The following is a 20,019-nucleotide window of genomic DNA, read 5'->3' on the forward strand; positions in this document are numbered from 1 at the left end:
CCAGCCCGCATTCGCCGAGGCAGATGGAAAACCGCCTAAAAACCATCCACAGACTGGCCGGTTCACCTGACCACGACACAAATCCGCCGGGCGGATTCGTGCCGGGGACCAGGCGCTTCTTCCCGCCCCGAAAGCCGTGCGTTAGACCGCACGGACAACCGGGCGGGCATCTGGTGAATAAGCTTCTCAGTTTTCTGTATGCCTCAAGAAGAAAACAGAAATAGTTGCAATGTTGTTGATTTACGATGTTTCGTTTGTAGTGGATGTTTCTAAGTATTCATAGTAACTACACTCTAGACTCTATATCTAATTACACCGTGGGGATCAAACTCACTGGCTTTTACTTTTGGTGTTATGGCCCAGATGTCTTTATTTATTTAGTCATTTTACTTGGGAATAATGCGACCATCCAGCCGCCTCTTGCACCTAGCCAGGCATTCTTCATATTTTACATTACATAGACTGTGGAAAGCATCTTGTACCACATTTAGAAATTAAAAATTACAATAGTGCATATACGAAAACACACACACACAGTTTATATTTATTAACGACACGTGCTACTATAAATAGAAATTAAGACAAGGTAGGTCTTAATTATAAGCGTTAGTACATTGGGCATGACAGGAAGGGGTTGAAGAGAGGGGGAAACAGGAACGTGAAACTCATAATTAAGAAATGTCAGCGAAAACAAAGTGGCGAAGCTAAAAGAGAAACAAACATTACTGGGAGGAACGTAGGCTTTATTGTTTGACAGAGAGGCAACTGGACACTTACGTTAATTTTTGAGGAATCCCAATTAGGGTGAGAGAAGGAAGTGCATCAACTTCTCCTTAAAAGAAACACGGCATTGAATTGTGTGCTGAATGCAGGGTAGCTCCATCCAGAGGATGAAAGCAGCAACAGCGGAGGAATGTGCGAATGTTTTTGTTTTATGAACGGGCACGGTAGGACTTGTGTTTCAGTTATGATGAGACAGCTGTTCAATCTCTTGTGTGAGGTGCTGGGCTGGGGTGTTTTTGCTCTGAGGAGCAGATGAAGTACACATAGCGAGTGGGAGCCACATAACTTGCCTGACCACAAGCACCGAAAGTCGGCGTATGAAGTACTGCCGTGTTCATACAGAGGAATGTTGGAGATGTCACACAGATAAATCATTCACAGTTAGTTCCAACCGTCTAGCGTTTCCGCTACTGATGCTACGACGAATTACATCTGACAAGCACTTGTCGAAGTCATAGAACGTAGAATCGCTACTGTATCGAGTGTCTGTGTGTGTGTGTGTGTTTGTAGAACTACGTGCAGCCTGAAAATATAACTACATGATGAAGTTTACGTACTTACTTAACACACACATCTTCTGTAACAAAAATCCCAATTTTAAAAAGAGGTAAAATACATTCGGACGTTATTTTATACACTGATCAGCCATAATAGTATGACCACCAACCCACTGTCGATATAAAGACGTCCAGGCGATAGCAGCGTCGTCTGGCGAGGAGTGGCTGCTGGTCAGACACACGCACTTTGCATGTAGTATCAGCAAGCGTGCTGTCCGTGGCGATCTCAGTTTGGCCGAGAGCAGATTTTGGTGGCCTGGAGGTTCGGCACGAGTGTTTCGGAAACTGTGCGACTTGTTGGGTGTTCGAGGAGTGCCTGTGGTTCAAATTCAAATGGCTCTGAGCACTTTGCGACTTAACTTCTGAGGTCATCAGTCGCCTAGAACTAATTAAACCTAACTAACCTAAGGATATCACACACATCCATACCCGAGGCAGGATTCGAACCTGTCACCGTAGCGGTCGCTCGGCTCGCCAGAACCGCACGGTCACTCCGGCCTGTGGTGAGTGCCTTCAACACGTAACGAAATAAAAGTGAAACCACATCCAAACGCTGTGGAACTGGGCGTTCACCCCTCGGACGTCGTAGGCTAGGCTACGTAATTGGCCGAGAGGCCCCTTGCGGGGCAGGTCCGGTCACCTTTGTGCAGGTCTTATTACATTGGACGCCACATGGGGCGACCTGCGCGCCGGATGGGGATGAAATGATGATGAAGACACCACAACACCCAGTCCCTGACTGGAGATAATCCCCGACCCAGCCGGGAATCGAACCCTGGCCCGTAGGACGGCAATCCGTCACGCTCACCACTCAGCTATAGGGGCGGACTGGCAGACTGGTGAAATAGTACAGGTGGCAAACAGTGACGGAACTAACATCAGACTTTAATGTCGGAAAGACTGTAGATGTGTGAACACACACGCCGGCCGGAGTGGCCGAGCGGTTCTAGGCGCTACAGTCTGGAGCCGCGCGACAGCTACGGTCGCAGGTTCGAATCCTGCCTCGGGCATGGATGTGCGTGATGTCCTTAGGTTAGTTACGTTTGTTAGTTTAAGTAGTTCTAAGTTCTAGGGGACTGATGACCTCAGCAGTTAAGTCCCATAGTGCTCAGAGCCATTTGAACCATTTTTGTGAACACATACTATTCCCAACATTCCTAACGATGGGCCTCCGCAGCTGACGAACCATCCCTGTGTCAATGTTGACACAACGACATCGGCAACTAGGGGCGACTGAAATGGGCGTGTGACCATCGGCACTGGATGTTGGCGCAGTGGCAGAGTGTTGTATGAAAGGGGAATCATCAAGATATGACCATGCTGATGGGAGGGCGCGAATCCGTCGCCTTCCAGGGGACACCTCCTTGACACCTCTACTGCGGGAAAAAGACAAGACGGCGGCGGATCCATTATGCTCTGGGAAGCATTCACGTGGGCGTCCATACGTCCAGTTGAGCTCGTGCAAGGCACCATCACGGCCAAGGTGTATCAACACTGGTTGCTGACTACGTGCACCCCTTCGTGCGATCATGTTTCCCCAAGGCAGTGGCATTTTTCAACAAGCTAATGCGCCATGTCACAAGGCTAGGAGTGTGGTGGAACGGTTCGAGACATACAGTGGCGAATTGCAACTGATGTGCTGAGCCCCCAACTCACGAGATCTGAACTCGATCGAAAACGTGTGGGATGTGACTGAATGTGGCGTCAGAGCTCATCGCCCCTCTCCCCAGAATTTGCGGGCGTTAGATGACTTACGTGTGCAGATGTGGTGCCAGCTCCCTCCAGGGAACTACCAAGGCCTCATTCCTTCTATGCTACGACGCGTCGCCACTGCTATACGTGCCAGAAGTGGACATTCCGACTAATAGGTAGGTGGTCATAATGTTCTACCTGAGCAGTGTATTTTTTATAGGAACAATGAAGATATTTCTTGTGTAGCGTAATTTATGAAAACTACTCGTGTATGTACTCTTTCTTTCCGTTTCCAGTCCAAATGGATTTTTCTCACAGTCAACTTCGTTGCATAACCAAAGAGTGGAGTGGGACGATCTGATTCAGGATCTGATTCACCTTCAACCTTTCCACGTGTGCATCACAGACGGTACTGTATATCTGCGTCAAATCAAAAACATATATTTTTTGCAATTCATTAAACTGGTATAAGTTAATATGCAGCAAAAAGCTTGATAAAGAGAATCAAGGACACATTGATTTCATTTATGTAAGTTTACAATTTACAGATGTCTTTTTTCAGGCTAAATATAGTGCTTGCAAATGCATAGTTTTGCTCTCTTTTATTTCAAAAGAGATATTCCAACAACGTAAATATTAGAAAAATCAAAATCAAAATGAGTTTTATTCACAAGAACAGGCAAAATGTCAAAATCATTAAAGAATAAGTACTGTTACTCTTCAACATACTTATCATCGTAATGAGACTTCCTGAAGAACTGTAAGTGAGATTCTCTCTAGAACGTACCACTTCTTGTTGAAGGTGTTGCTCAGGTAACATAAGTAATAAAAGAAAAAAAGCACAGTGTGGTAGTAGCATAACGGCTTTGCCGCAGTGGTGTCACCAGTTCCCGTCCGATCACCGAAGTGAAGCGCTATTGGACTGGGCTAGCACTTGGATAGGTGACACTCCGGTCTGCCGAGCGCTGTTGGGGGGTGCACTCAGTCCTTTTTAAGCAAACTGAAGAGCTACTTGATTGAGAAGTAGCGGGTCCGGGGAGCGGTGTGCTGACTTCATGCCCCTCCATATCCGCATCCAGTGACGCCTGGGGGCCTGAGGATGACGCGGCGGCCGGTCGGTACCGTTGGACCTTCGTGGCCTGTTCGGCCGAAGATTAGTTTGTTTTTGTGTTTCAGGACTGCACTGTATTTCTGCTTCAGATCAAAAACATGTAATTGTTTTCCATTCATTAAATAGGTGTAAGTTAATAAGCAAAAAAACTTCATAAAGAAAATCATGGACACATTAATTTCGTTTATCTAATTTTAGAATTTGCAGATGTCTTTAATCAAAACACATAGCAGGTACAGCCTAGAAGCAGATGTATTAAAAGCAGCGCATAAACATGATGTCATAAGAACAAATTGCGAATTTATCGGTAGCTATTCATTGTGACACACATATAAGAAATGCATTAACTGATTTGTGGAGTACGTCGTAATAATAACATCAATAATGAATACCAAAAAATGCGTGACGGGTAATAAACTAGGACGTGTTACACATTAAAAGAAAAGTTTAGGTACTAGTGTTTTATTTTACTGAAGTACATGGAGTGATACTGTCTCAGCATCTCTAGCGAAAGTACTCTTCTGGAACTCGTCTGGTCGCATAGATTGTGGACATGAAATGTGCAGACTCCTTTGGTGTTCTCGTTCGATCTGGACTATCGAAATCCACTTGGTACAAGCCATATTTCATCCTGAAAATTATAAAATGTAGGTACGTAAATTATACTTGAATATTGCTTCTACATTAAAAGTTTATGATTGTCAGTAATGGGATAGCAATGAAATAATGTCGTCGTCCGAAATAGAAAGCAAATAATGACTAATATAGACTGTAGCTATCAGAACACTTATTAAGCATTAATCTAAAAGATCTGATAAATTTACATATGTTTGTAAGCTGTATCTGAGTATCCTGGATTTAGCTTGTGGCAGTGTTATGAACTTTCAGTTTGCTCTGTCACATTACTTTGTAACAAACTTACACGGATCAGACTCTTCTCTTTGTAACACTTTATCAGTCCGCAACTCGCGGTCTCGCGGTACCGTGCTTGCCTCCCGAGCACGGGGTCCCAGGTTCGATTCTCGGCGGGGTCAGCGATTTTCACCTGACCCGAGATGACTGGGTCTCGTGTCGTCTTCATCATCATTCATCCCCATTACGGTCGGAGGAAGGCAACGGCAAACCACCTCCATTAGGACCTTGCCTAGTACGGCTGTGCGGGTCTCCCGCATCGTTCCTCTATGCTCTGTCAAGAAGCATGGGACTTCATTTCCCTTACCAACACTTCATCAGATAGTATTATTTGAATCATATGGAGCCTAGGAACTGTCACTTTCTCCGTTATTGCAACTCAGAACTAAACGGTCTGATTAAAAACAACACTCATGGAATTGTGGAACTGCGAAGAATTTCGCAGTAGCGCCTTGTCTGGTCTTGTCGTGATTGCTAAGATGAATTGATCCTGTTTGTTATGTAATGGAATTTTCATACCGAATGTCGACTATATTTTTAATCGAGGAGTACCAGCAAAATGGTGCCCTGCGCGGCCACGACACGCCAAACCTCACTGTGCAAATAGCCAGGGATGCTGCCACGGCATCAGACACGAACACGATCCAAGAGACGAGCGGATTACATCTGTAGTCTGAGGAAGTCTTTGGCTGAATACGGTAAAATGTCTGGTGATAGAAAGAGCAGACTGTCCACGGTCACCAGCGAATTAGAGCAGTACCACAGAGGTAGCAGGTTCTTACTCGACAGCGATGTTAATGAGCTATTGGCTACTGGTGTAGTAAAAAGGAATAGCAATAATTTTGTATCCTGCCTGGTAGGCGGCGCGTGGGTCTCCTTCTACAAACTGAAGGATTGGCCGAATGTAGGAAGCGACTAGGGGCAGGAAAAGGTGAAGTACTGCGGTATTGCGTATAAGTTAAAATTCTTTTACTGGTGTATGAACGTGTACAAATTATAATATTACTTTCCCTGAGATGAGGACGTGCGTGCGAAGCGTACAGGTATCAACGCTAAGAGCTACTAGCAGTGAGACAAACTATCATTGAAGTAACTGAAGTAACAAAGTCTGTAACGACTAGCCCCCTATGAAGTAAAAGCTAAGTTGCTAGGTCGTCTCCTCGGAATCAAATGGGCTGCATCTGGAGCGGCACTCGTAGAGCTGCACAGCGCCGGCTAGAGGGCGCTGTCGTCGGTGTCGTAGTGCCAACCTAGCAGAGCGCACCTACGTTGTGACTTCATACCTATCGATACCACAAACAAGAGACTAACTAAATGGAATGACATGTTTAGAAAGGAGAAACAATATTTGCAGAAAGTATACAAGGACAATGGAAGAATGAACGACAATCAGGAAACGGCGCAATATGATGAATCCACAGGTACGGAAGAGGAGGTTGGATAAGCGTTGAAAGAAACTGCTGGTATAACAGATCCGGGGATTGATGGTTTCTAACTGGAATAATCAAAAATGGAGGAAATGAAGCAATTTAGTTAGTAACGGTATAACACCAAAACATTTCACCCACATGTATTTGGTCTACAGAATGGAAAAAGCCATTTCCATTATAACCCTAACGAAAGAGAACCAAAAATGGGTGAAAATTACAGTACAGTAAGAACAGTAGCTCTGGTACCAAATGCTTGCAAAACATAAACATGAGAATTATCGACAAGACTAATTTATGTCCTTCATATACTACAGCAAAGCATTTGACTGTGTAAACCACTCAAAAATGTGGGACGCTCTATTCTTTATGGGAATACCATATCACATTACTCAACTAGTTAGAAATCTGCACTACATAAAGAAGCGAAAAGAAAGTGAAAAACTTAGCCTACGGCTAAATTTGAAAAAAAAGTTACTACAGATGGAAAAATCATTCTGCAAGTCGATACATACGTATATATTTTTCGGATCTACGATAGCGAAAAGTAGCTCCTGTAATGAGGAAATAAGAGAAATTGTACATCTTGAAAAAGCTGCTGCAATTAAGTTGCAAAAGGAAAGGAAAGGAAACTGTTACAACTGGCCAATTAAAAATGGCTAAAAAACTTTAATCTTTCCAGTTGTTTTGTACGGATGTGATTTCAGGACAATGAAATATTATGATTCGCAAGAAAATCGATTTCTTTAAATGTGGGTTTGGAGAAGGATTCTGAAAACTGCATGGACTGAAAATTGAAAAAAGAAAGACAAAAAAGAAATTCTTTGGAGGCCAGAATAGTGCAGATGAAATTAAGATGCTTTGGGCATATCATTATTGCAGGCCGGCCGGTGTGGCCGAGCGGTTGTAGGCTTTTCAGTCTGGAGCCGCGCGACCGCTACGGTCGCAGGTTCGAATCCTGCCTGGGGCATGGATGTGTGTGATGTCCTTAGGTTAGTTACGTTTAAGTAGTTCTAATTTCTACGGGACTGACGACCTCAGATGTTAAATCCCATAGTGCTCAAAGCCATTTTGAACAAACTGAGTTTTTTTTTTTTTTTTTTTTTTTTTTTTTTTTTTTTTTTTTTTTTTTGGGAAACTGTAATTCTGTAATATTGATGTGCACAACGTGAACGTATATGCGGTACATCTGGACCGTAACGTGATTTTCTTAAAAACAAAGTTACAGAGAACTACAGTTACGTTACACATTTTTACATAATGTTTATTTACTTTGCATTTAGTACATAATGCATTACAACATGCATGTTACATGTATTCAGTTGAAAAAGACGTTCCACGTCTTTTACAAACAGCTTTGACACTTATCGTACAGATGTTGTACAGTTCACAGTCCAATATCCCACCATGAACGTCAATGGACTTTTGCGCTCTAGCAATAACTTGTTGTGTTGCTTGTTCAATTGCCTGTGGATGGTTGCTAATCAATTCAGCAGCGTCCACGATGCGACGAAGCAGTTCATCTCCTGTAAATACACCTTCACTTTGTACACCTCTGATTTCATCCAACCCCATAAACAGAAATCTAAAGGTTTAAGGTCAGGTGATCTTAGGGGCCAGTTAATAGCACCGCCATGGCCAATCCAGCGATTAGGGTAGGTACGGTTGAGATGGTCCCTCACAGGTAAGGTAACATGTGGAGGGGCACCGTCATGTTGAAAGTACATTCCAGTTCGCTTGGCTAAAGGAACGTCTTCCAATAGTTCCACAAATGAATTTTCCAAAACATGCTGGTACCTCTCTCCCGTCAATCGCTGATTGATAGTAAATTGACTTATCAAAAGATTACCGCTCATGCCACACCAAACATTCATAGCAAAACGAACTTGGAAATTGCTACCCACTGAAGCGTATTTTCCCGTGACCATCGATAATTATTCCATATCGTGAAAACGACTTCGTCAGTGAATAGTAAGTGTGGAAGCAAATGACTATTGTCAGTTACCCAGTGACACAATTGAAGTCGATGGGCATTGTCGCCAACGTGGAGATTTTGGACACAGTGTATGTGAAAGGGATACAGGTTTTTCGCATGTAATGTTTCCCATACACGCGTCTGTGGGACATTCATACGCAGGGACATTCATTGTATGCTTATACTGGGACTTCGCTCAACACTTGCGACAATTTCTCCCCGTTCTTACAAAGTTTGTTGACGTGCAAGCTCGGACGAAAAATGTCTACTTGTGAGAGAGCCTGTTGCACGCAAAGTGATAAACACTTTGGTTATCACCCTGCGATAAGGTAATCGTCGAGTCGGAAAGCGCCTGTGCTATTATTCTCTTCCAACGGTAACACTACCGTCGCAGAAGCCATAAACACACCATATCTGCGTATTCCTCATTACTGTAGACGTGTGGCATTGTTAGCAGCGCTTGTAAGAACACAGTTAACACCATACACTACACAGCTCACCGATCCGTTGGCGCTACACTACGCAATGCGGCTTACACGGCACAACTGCGCAAACAACGGGTGATTGTACTACGTACGTAACATGATCATAATACGTGGTAGGCTGCATAGCGTAAACATGGCATGCACCCGTGCATTGTTTGCAAGAAAATCACTTTACGGTCCGTTCTAGACGCTTCAGTCTGGAACCGCGCGACCGCTACGGTCGCAGGTTCCAATCCTGCCTCGCGCATGGATGTGTGTGATGTCCTTAGGTTAGTTAGGTTTAAGTAGTTCTAAGTTCTAGGGAACTGATGACCTCAGATGTTAATTCCCATAGTGCTCAGAGCCATTTGAACCATTTGAACCACGTTACGGCCCAGTTGTATTGCGTATACGTTCACGTTGTGTACATCAATTTTGCAGAATTAAAGTTCCTTTCAATACCCATACCTCCCTAAAGGAGCATTTGCGGACCTACGTCCATGTAGCAGTTTTTGTTCAGAATTACTTATACTATCACTGTTCAAAATATTGACCTTTCCTCCCCGAACACCCTATATATTTCATTTCTATCGTAAATTACGTGAGAAGTGAAGTAACAATTTTCTTACATGTTCCAGAGCTACTAAAGTTTGTTATGTTTATTCCTGACTCAAAAGTTGATAGATTCGTGTGTATGATTGAAAAAGTGCTTAAAATACAATATATCAACTCTAATGATTCGTTGAATGATCGGACCCTGAGGTGTGACACTCAGATCGTTAGAGTGAAACAGTCTCCTTAAATCACCAGTAGTGTGAACTTTTAGCTTCAGGTTTTTTACCTGTGTCTCCCATTACAATCAAATGCTCATACTATGTGACTTGAGTGCGGGCTAGGATGACAGTACCACTGCGCCGATTTTGGGTGATTTACAGTTTACTCCGATTAAAAATTTCTGATTATGCACATTTATTTGCAGAAGCAGGAAGTCTGCTTCTCTTACATCTTTACCATCTGAAGTACTCAACATCCTAAGGTTCAGATCAGAGCGGTCACATGCACCCACAACGTACCCAGTATTAGCTTCGCCAACAAACCACGGCAGCGTGTTACCAGTGATTCGTGCAGAGTCCGAAAAGGTGCAGTGTGAACGTAGCAGCCAGTGTTTTCTTCACTTAAGACTTTGGGACTGACACTCCGTGACTGATGTATAAAACTATTCACTGACGTTTCATCCCCATCTGTTGGAGTATCTTCAGACTCAAACTGGGAATTGTATATAAAGCTGTAGTGCATCCCGAAGCATTATGAGCTGTATACATGGCACTGTTTGTCACATGATGCTGATTGTGTTACCATTTTTGACTGGTCACATAGTTCTTGATTAGAAGTAATCGATCGTTATTCTCCTAGCGCATAGCTGGCGTTCATGTTTTATTCACTTCACCTCGAAAGTTTTTTCTCTTGTAATTATAATGGTGCTTAACAATTTCCTTAGGCTGTCTATAGGATCAATTGCTTTTAATTGAGACCAGTATGACTAGCCAGAAATAATCAAGCAAGTAGCATCACGTGACGGATTCTGGTGTCACTTATACAGCTCGTAATGCAGATAGATCCTTTAGAGCTTTCCAAGTGGTTACTATTTATCTCCGAATATCTCTCCCGCCAATGGAGAAGAAACGTCAGTTAATAGTTTCATATACTGATGTCCCACTTCACATTACGAGACTGAATAACGTCTGGTGCCATTGCAGGCGCGCGTCGGCATGAGGGAAGTATGTAAGCGGTGCCGAGGCGGGTCACAACTGGGGAAACCCAGTGGTGGGTGGTCTGAATCAAGGGAAACACGTCTAGGACGCTATCGGGGACTAGCTCCGCGCCCACAGACCACCGGCTCGTAATTTACGGGAATTGCGCTGCCTGTGAGCAGACATTCGGTGCTATGCACTTCCTGAAACCTACCGAGGACTTCTCGAATCCATGTCACGTAGAATCGCTGTTGTATCGTGTTCCGATTCATCATTCATCAGGTGGTCTAATTTCGTATTTATCTGCACTGAGCAAAGGACTTTCAATTAAAATGTCTCCCCTGTACGGAAATACACAGTAGATAATAGATGTACGAGTGCAGGTTGTAGACACGTGATTCACACGTGGGTGTGGCCGTGAGTTGTGCTCGGATAGTCCAACGATAAGGCAACCGCTTGGGATAAGCGGCAAATACGGGTTCGAGTCTCGGTCCGGTACAGCTTCATTGTCCTTATTCCATTATATAGCTGAAGGGTTTTTCGTATTCGCAACTGCGAATACATTTCGTGCATGTAACTAATTGTTACAGGTGGCACGAATATAGACCTGAAGCTACAAATCTCACTCTACTCACAATTTTTAGGGCTGTTTCACTCTAGCGGTATAAGTTTTATTACTCTGGATGCTATGCATCATTGGTCACAAAGTCACACTTAATAGATATAATGGCAATGAAGAGGACAGACAAAGTTAGTAAGGTAATCTGGCACGACTCATTACAGCATATACATTGTATTTTACACAATTTTATAGCCATCCGGATGAATCTACTAACTTTAAAGATCAGAAATATTAAGTCTGTAAACGTAACTGACATCAGAATTAGCTTTGGAATGTGTGAGATAATTGCAGCTTCACTTAAGATGTACTTTCCGATAGAAAAAGAACAATATAAACCAACACACTAGCAGGTAACATGATGAATGTCACTCTGAGTCATTGCGTCAGTGAACATAAAAGTGGTTCTTCTACAGGTATAAAGGCGGAAAAAGAGGTATAAATAGCAGAGCAAAAGACAGTTGCACCATTCAAAATGCAATGAGTATAAATGTTATACTGCCGATGATACAGAAATGTTTCGCCAAATGAAGATGGGTAAAAGCGCACAACGTGTCAATACAAAAAGCGAATGGCTGCTGAATATCTTCAGAACTATCTTTACCAAATGATCGAGAGTACTGACAGTAATGAATTACACTATTTTTATCGCCATGATAACAGGATTTTTCACTTTGTGAGAACAAGTGAGAACGCTAATTCACACAGAGCAGTTACATTAATGTGTCCACCTGTCGAGAGCCTGAATAACCACCTTTTTCAGTGTGGACGTGCAGAAAGACAGTGAGGTTGTAGAAGGTACGGACAAGGATGCGTTGCCATATCGATTCCAGCACCGTGGCCACCTATGCTAGGTTTCTTAGTTGAGGATCCCTGTTGCAGACAGTGCAATTGAGGTGCTACCATAGATTTTCGATTCGGTTTAAATTCGGGAAGATTGCTGGCCAAGGTAGTGCAGTGAACTCATGCTGGCCATCTTCGAGCCAACCGTGTACTCTGCGAATCGTGTGACACGATGTAGTGTCCTGCGGGTAGACGGCATCGTACCAACGAAAAAGAAACTGCAGTAGGGGTGGACACGGTCCCCAAGGATAGATGCATACTGGTGTTGATCCATTGTGCCCTCCAGAATGAGGAGATCAGTCAGGAAATGCCACGAAATCACTCCCCAGACCATAACACTCCTTCCTTCGGCCTGGAGCCTTCGAACGATTGATGCAGGGCCGAACACGCCAACAGCCATGCGTCCGAAGGAGTATAAAGCGTGATTCAGCGGACGTCCAGCTGCGACATTGGCGTGCAAATTCCAGCCTTTGTCGCCTATGAATAGCAGTCAGCGTGGCTGCGTGAACCAGATACGTGCCCAGGCGCACCAACGTTCGCTGAACCGTCGTTAATGAGACAGTGTTGGTAGTCGCTTATTCATTTGGATGGTCAGTTGCTCAACAGTTGCACGTCTTTCACCCCTGTCATCTATTGATCCACGCTCCATAGCAGTTGCCTCGGCAGTAGTTCTGTATGACTCCATTTGCCATGTAAGATATGCTTTAACCACGGTGGCACCCAAACAGTTTACAGCCTTCGGATATGCTTCCAGCCGTGGCCCGAAGGCCGATGACCATGCCCTCTTGCACGTCAGATGAATCGCTCCATTTCCATAACGGCGACATTGCACGCTTTTCCAAGTCACCTTTCTCGCTTTATATACTCTCCACCGCTAGTGCTGCCACCTACCATATGTGACTGGTTTTGCGCGTCGACGTCGAATGGAGGTGGTGGTCAGATTAATGTGACTGCACTGTGTATTAATTTATCGCAACAATCATTAAGCTAAATCATAGCTCGGATAACTCACGAGTATCCCAGTTGCCACTCCAGAGTATCCATGAGACTCCAGCACGTGTAGCCGACCACGGGAACGTTGTCTAGGTTCACAGCTTGCACAAGGGCAGGGAGGAAAGCCTGGAAGAGACAACAATTTACGTAGGCTATTAGCGGCTCTTTAAAATAAGTGATACAATAATTGGACGCAGATCTCGTTAGCGAGAGTGTACTCACCGCAAAATACTCTACTCTGTCCGTGTCGTTCAGACCGACGCTACCGTCGTTGCCTAGGCCATTTTCCGACACGAAAATGGGGTATCCAGGGTATTCGGCAGCCACCCAGTTCAATATCTTTCTGAACCCTGCGGCTGACTGATCGAGTGGAATCTGAAGCAAGAGAAATACGTGTCTGAGTCATGCATATGAGATATATTGACAAGTAAGTAGACTTTGTATATACATCCAGTGTCATTCATAGTATGCTTTTGTCAGAAATAGTTACGAACATTTCTGCATCTTGTTGGGCGTATCTGTCAGAAAAGAACTGCGTAAGGAGAGCCTACTGAACCACTCACCTATTGCGAGAGACAGTGTAAGGAACGTCACATGCACTAAATAACAATGACGTGCGTTGGGAACTTAGATGAGTTGGAGAAGACGCAGTGTTAATACCAATATTCGGCGACATTATTTCTTCATTTTTCTTAATCATTGTGGAAATCATAGCGTCGTGTGAAAAACTTTAGGGAACGCAACAGCCATTTGTAGTATGGCTGTGAACCTGCCCGTGTAGTTTAGGAGTACTTTTCGAATTACCGCGAGGAGTTGATTGAGGCGAGCCATAGCGTCCAGAGGGAGAGAAAGAGAACTAGTGGCAGAAGTTGAGCTTTGAGGACAGGCCGTGCATGGGCGCACGTCATGTAGTGTGATGGCTTTTTCGCTGGCTGTCGTGTTGCGAGTCGCCCGTTCAAACCCTACCGCCTGCTAGTGTTCATTATTTAGTCCACGTTTGGACGTCGTTGCGAGCGGAAGTGCGCTGCGGCCGTGCTAGAGCTTAGCGTTACTCCAAAGTAGGCGAGCAATCGGCAGCCTAGGATCAGTACAAGGTAAGGCGACCTCTCCAGGAGAGCCACGTGCGTCAGCACAGGACTGCGGACTGGCTGTGGGGGAAGTCCCGAAGCTGGGGAATTTGGGCGGCTGTTACCCGCATGTCCTATGTGTAGGAGATCGTCCAGGAAATGGCGGAGTGTCAGAAAATCTTAAAGGTGGCTATGTTACAGCTCTCTGAGATTCCACAATAACTTACAGATATTAGCGCAAATCTGAATACATCTGCGATTTCCGAGAAATGAGCAACATGCAAAGACCCAATAATACCCCAATATCTTTAAAACAACGAAGTTAATGTCTAACAGAGAATAAACTTTTTCGCAACGAACCTCTGAATTAACAACTTTCAATCGCTTCATGCGAATTTAACAAACGGTTTCTTAGGTGACAACATTGCACTCGTGGTAGCTGTCATCCCTGAAAGCTACCTCGGCCCGGGTGGCCGAGCGGTTCTAGGCGCTTCAGTCTGGAACCGCGAGGCCGCTGCGGTCGCAGGTTCGAATCCTGCCTCGGGCATGGATGTCTGTGATGTCCTTAGGTTAGTTAGGTTTAAGTAGCTCTAAGTTCTAGGAGACTGATGACCTTAGAAGTTAAGTCCCATAGTGCTCAGAGCCATTTGAACCATTTTTTGAAAGCTACCTATTTTATTTATTGAGCTATGACGCTTCTTAGATCTTTTTCATTATGCAAATGTTTGTCAGAACATCGTATTCTCCACATTTACAAAGCAAATGAAATACTTTGCTATACTTGTGTTTTTATGTAATCTGCCACTAACTTTATTTAAATGTTGATTGCAAGTGCTATTAATAATTCTGCTAATTTAAAAGTGGTCATTCGCTTGTGTTAGCCGACTCCGCTACTGTAAAGAGTGCCAGAAGACATTCCTGTCAAGCTCGTATAAATTATTGTTTAAACATTGCATAGCGATAATCTGCAGTTATTTAACGTGAGCGCACTTGTCCAAGAGCGTCGGCTTATTTATTTATGAACCAGTTATCACTAATAGTTATTGTAAGTGACCTGAGAGTAACAGAAATTTTATGAAATTTCTTTATTTAAGTATTCTTGTACTTTATTAGTTTAGTCAGCGACGTTTTCAGCCTGAATCACATAATGTCTGTAGACCTTGAGAACGATGTACTATTGGTGGGGATGACCTCCATCCGATGACAGTTGGACAGTGGCAAAACACTGCTCGATTGAAGTGATGACTGGGACTGTTCGAGGGAAAGTGGAGTGATTCGAGGGCTATATCGAGTGCTGGAAGAAGGCAGACTTACCTATGGTAACGTACGTGATTCAGTCATAAAGGTGATTGATTCTGGGTGGTGAACGGCCGCTACAATACTTCAAGTTTTGAAGGGACTTTAAATTTCGAGAGGTGAATGGCAGGACACTGAGCGTAACATTTGCTAAAGCTGGGTGAAAGTATGATCACAGGCAGCCAACCACCAGAAGAGAACATTGTTCTTCTGCAACTGGTTTAGTGGGTCCGTAATGAGTGGTCTTTGCAGGAGGAACTTAGAATAATGATTCACCTTACCAAAAAAACCTTACAGCTGCTGTAGGTTTTGGAAATGCGCGAGGGAGTCAACAGCTGAAACGATGCAGGTGGCACTTCAGTCCTGCATCACACAACACAGTAAAGATGAAACTATTAGTTATCTAGGTAACTGGTAAAACCAAGAATGGACATGGTAACTGTTCTAGGTATCTCTGGAAGACTGCCAGAGTGGAAGAGACCCCACAGGGCAAAAATGCCAAACGGTGTAGTGATGACCGTTACGCATTGTGATTCTTCGTCCAGTGGGATCTGCAAATGAGCACAGGTCCTCCAGACGTAGTATCGGGTAGGTATCCACATGTTCCTGGCCACTGATTGTCGACCCAAAATCTCCACAGAGCCGGAAGGAGCCATTTGGTTCCTTCATCATTACCAGAAGTGTGGGCCAAGCACAGCTCCGTAAGGCGATCGAGTTCCAGCATAACCACCGCCCATGGAGAAACCGGAGGCGGATGTTCCCTACAGAAACGGGGCACTGCATCTGGATGTAGAGAAGTAAGTGGCTCGAAATTGGTGGTGCACCCCAGACCATGTTCGAACTGAGACGTGAAAGAGGCACAAACATCGTCAATTTCTTGGAAGGGAACCGTGTCCGATTCGATTTGAACTTCCTCCATGAAGGAAAACTCAAATGACTAGAAGGTATCCAGGCTGAAATTGTTGCCAGCCGAGTGACTATAGACAACAAACAGCGTTATCGGCCGTGTGATCAAGTTGCTTGCTGCCGCAGTTGTGAATTGACCTCTGAGAGGAATGGAGCTGTCACTATATGCAAACAGCTTGCAGGGCGGGGCCAACGCTTGGTAGTCCAGACAAACATACATTGGCAGGTTCACCAGGGAAACCGTCGCTCCCGTGTCCACCTGGAAACGCACGTCCCGATGTGCAGTCGTGAGATCAATAAACATCTTGGTAGCTGGAGGACTGCTCTGGAGGACAATGGCTTGGAGTTCATGCACTGTCCATTGATGCAAGTTTGGAGTCCTCAGGACGAACTGTCCTGATTCCTGATGGCAAACAGTTCGGAGATGCCCGTTCTCTCCACAACGAGTGCAGTGCGCCCGGCAATCTGAACAGTCTCCGAATTGGAGCGTCGTAAGACGGTTAAGCAAGATGGGAGACTCCGCCGCTTATGCTGACGTGGTGCGATTGGCTACACAGCGGCCACTGACACGTCCGAAAGCGACGAATCATGACGCTGTCGTCGGGAAAAAGACATACGATGATTTCGACGCCTTGGTGGTGGGTGAACCGTTGCTACCTGGAGACGAGCTATAAGGCGTTGATCTGCTGCCTGCGCGATCTCGAATTGTGCGGGATTTTTTAGATATCGTCCAAGGAAGTATTATCCAGTTTAAAGGGTGCAGTGCGTACCTCTGGACAACCACGTCTCGAATTAAGGAATCCGCACTTGAGGTTTTCCAAGACGGGTTTGCACAAGTGAAATCACAATTTAGACTCAGTCCTCGCAAAATCGTCACCCACGAGCTATATCACAGACCTAGATGGTTCAAATGGTTCAAATGGCTCTGAGCACTATGGGACTTAACATCTATGGTCATCAGTCCCCTAGAACTTAGAACTACTTAAACCTAACTAACCTAAGGACATCACACAACACCCAGTCATCACGAGGCAGAGAAAATCCCTGACCCCGCCGGGAATCGAACCCGGGAACCCGGGCGTGGGAAGCGAGAACGCTACCGCACGACCACGAGCTGCGGACAGACCTAGATGCTTGGTAGTCTTGATGGAAGTAGCGCGACGCGAACTCATGGAATCGTAGCGAATAATAGTTCATCAGCAACGAACACATCTCTAATGCGAGGGCAACCGGATTGGATAGGGCAGCCAACTTGTTAAGAAAAATTTCTCCGAGAAATTCGAAGAAAGGAAGAGCGAGCGTTGGAGAGCGCCACCAGAAACACGAAAAGCGGCTAAGTGTTTCAGCCGCTGCAGCTACTTGCCCCAGTCTTCCTTGGAGTCGTTAAGCGGCGTAAAGGCCGGTGGGCGGGACTGCGCATGGGAAGCGACCACATCCTGAACGGGTTGTGAACCCCGCACCTGCAAGAATTCTGACAAAAGCTGAATTTTCTTAAAACTCAGTTTAGCTGCAAGAGCAGCTGCTGCTGTTGCTCTTGCTGTTCCACGAGCAGTACGAGTTTTTGATCAGTGAGACACTGTCAACGTTTCATCTCGTCGCGAAATATGGTAACCAGAACTGTGGCACGGCCAGGAGACGGTGACCCTGACCAAGGGCGTCGACTGCGAATCGCCGAAAGCCACAAAGACAGCAACAGCGATGGACGAACAACAAGACAACACGACAGAACGACAAGACCGGAGCAGAAACCAAACTGGGAACCTTAGACGTAGCAGTATCAAAAACCAAACAACGCTGTGTGCACTGAACAGACGAGAGCGAAGCCGCAGCATTACAGAGGTTCGGCCGCCCGCGCTGCTCGCTCTAAACTCTGCAGCGCGGCCGCAGGCGCCGGTAGCGCGGCGCTTTGGGCGTGGCTAGAGAGCCTGAGTAGGGAGAGAGTGGCCATAGGTGAAGCTGGCCGTGATTGGTTGATTAGCTTTGGCGCCAGTTTTCTGCCAGACGTCTCTCGCGCTTCCTATGTTCGCCGTGCTTTTGAGTTGAACTTCAGAGGACTTTTGGAAACGATTAAAAGGTATTTGAATTATTGAGAGGCTTGTTATGCGTTGTGCATGAATTTTCGATTTAGTTGTATATCGTTTTTAGTACGTAATTAGCGTTTGAGTGCATACTGGTAGCACCATAAGCTTTTCTGAAGCCAATATCTGACAGTCCTTCTTGGAAACGGAAAGTTCCTATAATCGTTGTGCCGTGCTCATTCGACTTCATAGCCTCAAACTTTATTTCGTTCCGAATCAGAACACTAGGCATTATTTTGGTTTCAGTATTATTGCCTGACTGTTGACGCAGGCGAGTTGTAGGCACATTTTCCACAGTTGTCGTGGTTGCTGAAACATTATTCGTAGTAAATAATTGTAGGTACTCTTGAAGACAGTTTTTAATAGGCCTACTTACTGTGGGGTAGAACGGATACGGTAGTTTTCTTGTTATATTTGGTCGTTATTACAGTAGCCTACATTACATTCCCTGATTTTTGTAATCTTTTTCGTTTGTTATCTACGAGAGGTACTCCAGTTGTTTACTTGTGATACGCAAAAAATTTGAAGACGCGACAAGAAGTACTAATACGCCTCACACTTTTTGCATGTCACAAGTAAACAACTGCTTACGACTTTCATTCATCTGGCGTAATACAGGTACGTTAAATCTTTAGCGTTATGCACTTCCGATACATAACAAATGCTATACACTATAGTTTTTAATTTACGTTACATTCATTGCAATATGTCCAGTAAACGAACTTTAAAGAAGATAAATGCGAGTAACGAATAATTTTTACAGCTACTGTATCAAATTTTCCTGTGCTGTACGTAGAAGGCTACTATGAGTATATTATAGCTGTAAAGAAAGGCATTTAAAGAATGATTTTGCCATATTGTCTTGTGCTTTTGATTCAGTGAGTTTGTACTCCACTACTCCACTACTGGCCATTCAAAAGTCCCGCCCCCAGTTTGGCAGAAAAATGGCCGCCGTATCGTCCTGTTGGCCACTCTCTCCCTCCCTATACAGGCTCTCTAGGCGTGGCCCGCTGCTAGCGCTGAGGCGGCGACGGCAGCGATCGCAGACACTGGGAGCGCCGCGTGGCGGGTGTCGTCTAGGCGCACGTCTTGTGGCTGGCATTAGAACTCGTCTGGCGGCCTTTCGAATCAGAGGGTCTGCCAGCGCGGTATCAATAAAATAGGCAGGTCCTGCCTTGCGATCTCTGAGAGTCTCTAAGCTAACGTCAGAAGTGCCGATCGAAAAGACTAGAGGAATGTTTCGTTTGTACGCTGTAGTCAACCGAGTGAGAGAAAAGTGCAGTGGGAAAATTTTTGGCGTGGTAAACCTCAATGACAGACATATAGCCGAAGCAGAATTACAAAAGCATATATCCTCTTATACAGGCTGTTACAAAAAGATACTGCCAAACTTTCAGGAAACATTCCTCACACACAAATAAAGAAAAGATGTTATGTGGACATGTTAGAGCTCATTTTAGTTTCGTCAGTATGTACTGTACTTCTTCGATTCACCGCCAGTTGGCCCAATTGAAGGAAGGTAATGTTGACTTCGGTGCTTGTGTT

The 20,019-nt window shown here is 44.8% G+C and overlaps 1 protein-coding gene and 1 non-coding gene across 2 annotated transcripts in view; one reads left to right on the top strand and one right to left on the bottom strand.

Moving 5' to 3' along the window:
- Nucleotides 1–4,639: 4,639 nt before the first annotated feature.
- Nucleotides 4,640–20,019, bottom strand: part of LOC126199240 (myrosinase 1-like) — an 80,083-nt gene continuing 64,703 nt past the window's right edge. The window contains exons 9-11 of the mRNA XM_049936033.1: nt 13,350–13,502; nt 13,147–13,253; nt 4,640–4,774 (exon numbers count right to left, since the gene is read on the bottom strand). Coding sequence (XP_049791990.1) covers nt 4,648–4,774; nt 13,147–13,253; nt 13,350–13,502 — 387 coding nt within the window. The 3' untranslated portion in view covers nt 4,640–4,647. The remainder of the gene's footprint in view (nt 4,775–13,146; nt 13,254–13,349; nt 13,503–20,019) is intronic.
- Trnas-gga (transfer RNA serine (anticodon GGA)) lies at nt 14,658–14,741 on the top strand. Its single transcript is given in 2 exon segments — nt 14,658–14,697; nt 14,707–14,741. It is a non-coding gene; the product is annotated as a tRNA-Ser (tRNA).

The sequence above is a fragment of the Schistocerca nitens genome, chromosome 8 (assembly GCF_023898315.1).
Source record: "Schistocerca nitens isolate TAMUIC-IGC-003100 chromosome 8, iqSchNite1.1, whole genome shotgun sequence".
Taxonomy (NCBI): Eukaryota; Metazoa; Arthropoda; class Insecta; order Orthoptera; family Acrididae; genus Schistocerca; species Schistocerca nitens.